Genomic DNA, 6,015 nt, shown 5'->3' on the forward strand with positions numbered 1-6,015 from the left:
GTAATTATTAATTAATTAAGTACACAATTTTGAATTATTTCTTCCTTCATTCAATGTTATCACAAAAAATTAAAGAAATTTCCTGTGCTTGTCCATTAAGACATCTATCAAAAATCCCTGTTCGGCAATTTAATCAAATTATAAATAATATTTTTAGTGCACTTCTTAGGTTCGCTTAATTTCTTCTCTATGGTCTCTTTCTATTCTTTTTTCACTTTATCGCATTCCCCCTCTTTGGACACCCTTCGATAATTCTAATCGTGATATGATGAAGTCTGTTCTTTTCGTTATTCCCACGCACGGGCTTATTACTCAGCTATCTCAGCTGACCACTTTTAGTCCGATTTTGTTAGACTTCCATAAAAGTTTTAGCGTTTTCTCAGGCTAGCCACGGCCCTATTCGAGGTGTGATTACCTGTAAAAGAACAAATTCGAAATTCGTTAATATAAAGACGACGAAAATAATTGCATACAGTTAATAGACAACGAATATTCGACTACATATTATTTACGGATTGTCAAATATTAATTTTTGGATTCAAGAAACTCTTTCTTCCCACTACACTGTGCCTGCAATACTTAATCTGTTTTGTTTTTGACTAATATTATAACAGCATTTTTTGAATTCATTAATCAAATCGAAAAAAAATGTAATTCAGCCTAATACCATTTTATTCTTCATCTCTTCATAAACAATTTGTACAGTGTTTCTTTGTACATATATGTACATACATCTGTGAGATACCCACACCCATTTTGAATAAAAGAAATATATTTTGCAGTAGTTTTCTCAAAATATACCGATTATACTGCAAAAATACTAAAAATATACCAAACGGTATATTTGGTATATCGATATAGTACCGCATTCAAAATATATCATAGACGGCACATTATACCAGATTGTTAGCCAAAGCAACTAAGACGCCTAGTAAGTAGGCGTTTTTGCCCATACAAAAGTATTTCTTTAATAACTTCAACAACTTTTATCTGATCGGAATCAGGAATCATAACTACTATAGTAATTATTGTACACACCAAAATTCGTAACTCTAGCTTTATTTTTCTTCGATTTTTTTGATTTGCGGGGGCGGAAGTGGGCGTGGCAAACATTTTAAACAAACTTGATCTGCGTGCAAGCATAATAAATGGACACAGACGGACAGACGGACATGGCTAGATCGTCTCGGCTGTTGCGCTGATCAAGAATATATATACTTTATGGGGTCGGATATGCCTCCTTCTACCTGTTATATACATTTCCTGACGGCACAACGTTATAATACCCTTCTACCCTATGGGTAGCGGGTATAAAAAATAATAAATATCAATTACACGCAATGAAAGGCTTTTTAATTTGAGTCTTATGACAAACGGTTAGAGGTCAATACAGTTCACTTATATTAAGTGGAATGGCCTTTGACCGTCAGTTCTTAAGTTAGTGTTAGATATATTTGTATTAATAGTTTTTGTATAGTTATGCTTTTTGTCTTACTTTTTATTTGTGCTGTGCCTGGCAGTATTCCGCGCTGTCTAGATGAAACTCCATAGGTGTGGGAACAGGTCGAACTAACTAAAAGTATAAAATAGAAATCCTATGGATTAGAGTTTTGCTAAAATAAATTTAGTTCAAGTAAAACGATAGAAAAGATTTTAAAGTTATATAAAACACACATTCAATCCAAAATTAGAAACTAAGGTTCTAATTTAAGATAATTAGATTAATTAAGAATGTTAAATTTTTCTTCACAGGTTTTAATTCGACATATGTATGTATATAAATATGTACATATACTGAATTTTCATGATATTCAACTAATTGTTTGCTAAGTGAAGATAAAAAAGCCAATTATTGTTTTTATAGTCTTCGATGAATGTTCGTTGTTATAAATCTATATTTAAAAAGAACTGGAATCATCAATTGTAAGCAGAATTAATTGAATACTATTTTATTTGTGCTTTTGCTTGAGAACTTTTAAAGAATTCAAACGCAATAAAATAAAAGCTAAACGAAAATATTTTCCAACTTATATACAATTTGTATTATTATACTTTAAAAGCATATATCACGCCTTCAAATATAGATTCAACAAAATATTCTTTATATACGTTATATACATATATATACATATACACACACACACACATATTTTTGTATGTATATGTAAGTATGTGGATATGTATGTACATAATACATAGAAAATAAATATTTGGCTTTGAAGGTGTTGGGATTTTCCGTATTCAAGTCTAAAATAAAGCTACATAAACATTCAATTCTTTTGAATTTTGGCATAATATTGATAAAAAAAAAAAAGGTGTGTGCGTGTGTGTGTCAGCGGTACACGGAACATCATTATAAGTTGACGATTACAGCCTACAACGACTCGAGCCAGACGATATGAAGGAAACGTGGAACTAATTAACAAGCGGTTGGAAATTATATAGCTCCAAGAGTGAGTGTGCATGCTTGTATGAATGTGTGCCTGAAATGTATTCGATTCGTTTAGTCACATCTGGGCGGGCACATGATTTTGTTATTTATTCGTATATATGTATAAAAAAACTTTCACTTATTTGTACCTTTGAAACATTAGGAGCTCAGAATATTTCGAAAAGATTATACGCGGACCAGAATATCAGCTGCTTACTTATGGTTGTTATTTTATTTTTTAGTTGACTTATGCAATATATTTTGTTTTGCGTCTTTGCGAAAATGAATAACACACACAAGCAAAGACAAATATATAGAAAAACAAATATTATATATAGGTAAATAGATGTATACGTAAGTATGGACAATGATGACACTGTGTATTTTTTGCGCTTAATTTACGAATGTATTGACAATGTTTATATAGTTAAATAGCTGTTGCTTTGAGCGTTTTTTATACCGACTAAAAAATGCGATTTAGTCGCCTGTAATGCGACGCGATAAAATCTCGATTAGATATCGACAGGTGTCAATTCTAAGACGCTGATCGATTACAACACTGAGCAGACACCAATTGCTGCGCGATGAGCACTCTTTCATCTTTTGCTATCGACTGAACTGTGCAAAACGTCGCTGTGAGCATCGCACTCGTAAAGTTTCCATTTACTGTGAGAGCGATTGCAAAATGACAACTTGAGAGAGTGAGAACACATCCAAGTCTAAATGACGTGACGCACAAATCGAGTGAGCGACTGACTAACTTGCTTATTTTATTTTGTTTACTCTCCGCCTTCGCTTGACTCTTCTCTCGCAATGACGCACACACTCTACATTCGGCCGCTCTGCCAAAGAATAAGAATATGTATGACATATACACATACATGTATTTAGTTCAGACGCTCATACACATGCATACCCGTATTTGCACGAATATGAACCTATGTACACTCGTATGTATAGTACATGCACAGTACCGTGGTAGTATATGTACATATATATGTACGTACAATGCTCCCGTCGCCGAGTAAAGTTTTCTCAGTCTGGCGCAATTTGGACTTTTTAAGCAGCTGTCGAACGAGCTGAAACGCATCTCGAAAATGTATTTGAGTGTTTGTTGTGTCGCCTTATAGCACTTTAATTGTCATGGAGCGTTCATAAAACATAAGGAATATATAAAATGTTTTATAATTGAAATAACGAAGAATACTTTCTCATTTTAACAGATAGTTACTATTGCTTTTTATCAATAATATACATTATCTAACATAAATCTATTTAAATTTCAAATGTTTTTTTGAATCTTTGTAATACATTTTATTGAAAATTCGTATGAGCAGAATGTGAATAAGAACCATGAGACGTCGGGCTATATTGTCAAATATGGTTATTTTTGGAATGTTTAATAATTAATATGCGCCGACTTCAATTCAAAATCTAAAATTGTATTATATAAGTATAATCATACATACAGGATGTTTGAAGTGATTTTTATACCCGCTACCCAGAGGGTAGAAGGGTATTATAACTTTGTGCCGGCAGGAAATGTATGTAACAGGTAGAAGGAGGCATCTCCGACCCTATAAAGTATATATATTCTTGATCAGCGTCAACAGCCGAGACGATATAGCCAGTCCGTCTGTGTGTCTGTGTGTCTGTCCGTCCGTCCGTATGAACACCTAGATCTCAGAGACTAGAAGAGATAGAGCTATAATTTTTTTTCGATAGCATTTGTTATGTTTGCACGCAGATCAAGTTTGTTTCAAATTTTTGCCACGCCCACTTCCGCCCCCGCAAATCAAAAAAATCGAATAACAAGCGTAATTCTTAAACTAGAGTTTCGAATTTTGGTATATACAACAATAACTGTAGTAGTTATGATTCCTGAAAATTTGGTTGCGATCAGATAAAAAATTGTGGAAGGTTTTAAAGAAATACTTTTGTATGGACAAAAACGCCTAATTACTAGGGGTATGAGTTGCTTTGGCTGACAATCTGGTATATTGCGCCGTCTATGGTATATTTTGAATGCGGTACTACTCCGATATACCACATATACCAGTTGGTATATTTTTTAGTATTTTTGCAATATATTTGGTATATTTTGAGAATAATACCGCAAAATATATTGCTTTTATTTAAAATGGGTAGCGGGTATCTCACAGTCGAGTACACTCGACTGTAGCTTTCTTACTTGTTCTTTTTATACCCGCTATCCATAGGGTAAAAGGGTATTATAACTTTCTGCCTGCAGGAAATGTATGTAACAGGCAAAAGGAGACATCTCCGACCCTATAAAGTAAATATATGTATATATTTTTGATCAGAGTAAGACGATATAGATATGTCCGTCTATCTGTCCGTATCCTTTTTTAGCAGCATTTGTTATATTTGCAGGCAGATCAAGCTTGTTTAAATTTTTTTCCCACGTCCACTTTCTCCGCCCCACAAATATATTAGATAAAAAATAATAAAGATAGAGCAATTATTTTTGGAACATACAATAATAACTATAGGTTATATATTAATGATTCCTGAATTTGGTTGCGATCAGTTAAAAATTGCTTGCTTTGGTTGACCATCCGGTATATTTTCCACTCAATGGTCTATTTTAAACGCAGTAATATACCAAATACATTATCGTATATTCATATATTTTATTATTCTTGTATATAATATGATATATGTATTAATGTGGTATACTTTAAAATTAATACGGCACTGTTTTGCTTTTATTCTTAATGGGTAGCTGGAATGTAGCTTTCTTACTTGAATAATAATTTAATGATTTTCGTAAAAACCCTGTTAGTTAATTTCCCTAGAAAGCTACTACTTTCTTTCCAAGGTCAAGACAAACTGAAAGACAGAGACAATAACATGTTCAAGTTTACTTTGTATATTATTAACCGCAGCACATGTCGATACTCATTCAAGGACACACTGCAAAACAATTGCGAGAGCGAGTAGACTGCAACTCAAATAGTGACTAGATGGAAACCTGTTAAAACTTATCGTATTGTATTATGCGCGAAATGCAAATGATGCTACCTACAGAAATAGCTTGTGGTTAAGTAAGAGGTATTATATTCATTTGAAGAGAAAATTCCCATTACCGGCTCCCACACATGTGAATAGTTCAATTAGTGCTCTATATAAAACTAGCCCCATGTGCAGTCACACCAAGCCTATGTCACGACACCATATTACGGTTCAGTGGGTTCTAATATGTCTATAACAATTTTAATATAGTAAGCTTTAGTTAAAGTGCTGAGTATCCTGTTAAATAATTGTGTTTAATAAGTATCTCAAAGTCGATCATTTATATTAGTCAGACGTGTACTTGAAACTGTCAGTCGGATCTGGTTGACGCCGCGGAATCATGATGAATAAATTGCTTCCTTATTTGGTAACTAATATTTTAACAATGAGATACTTTACGTTAACTAATCTAATCATTCTTTATAAATAATGTAGATTCAATAAAAATAGAAAATACAAAAATTTCAATGAAATTCAAGTATGTATGTATGTAGTTAATATTAAGGTCTTTTATTTAGTTATATATATGTATGTATATGTAACATATT

The 6,015-nt window shown here is 32.7% G+C and overlaps 1 protein-coding gene across 2 annotated transcripts; it reads right to left on the minus strand.

Annotated features, from left to right (window-relative positions):
• Window position 1: 1 nt before the first annotated feature.
• On the minus strand, window positions 2–3,064 carry LOC133850707 (uncharacterized). Of its 2 annotated transcripts, none has more exons than XM_062286871.1 (3): window positions 2,896–3,064; window positions 1,496–1,573; window positions 2–415 (listed from the first exon to the last, which is right to left on the minus strand). In XM_062286871.1, the coding sequence occupies exon 1, from the start codon at window positions 3,029–3,031 to the stop codon at window positions 2,909–2,911; it is 123 nt and encodes a 40-aa protein (XP_062142855.1). In that variant the 5' UTR covers window positions 3,032–3,064; the 3' UTR covers window positions 2–415; window positions 1,496–1,573; window positions 2,896–2,908. The 2 variants fall into 2 exon arrangements, with proteins under 2 accessions (XP_062142855.1, XP_062142854.1); XM_062286870.1 differs by having other exon boundaries at window positions 2,892–3,057.
• Window positions 3,065–6,015: the final 2,951 nt, after the last annotated feature.

The sequence above is a fragment of the Drosophila sulfurigaster genome, chromosome 2L (genome assembly GCF_023558435.1).
Source record: "Drosophila sulfurigaster albostrigata strain 15112-1811.04 chromosome 2L, ASM2355843v2, whole genome shotgun sequence".
NCBI classification, from domain to species: Eukaryota; Metazoa; Arthropoda; class Insecta; order Diptera; family Drosophilidae; genus Drosophila; species Drosophila sulfurigaster.

What these genes read in the sequence shown, in the direction of transcription:
- LOC133850707 (XM_062286871.1), bottom strand. Translation starts at nt 3,031, where the DNA reads ATGAAAGAGTGCTCATCGCGCAGCAATTGGTGTCTGCTCAGTGTTGTA.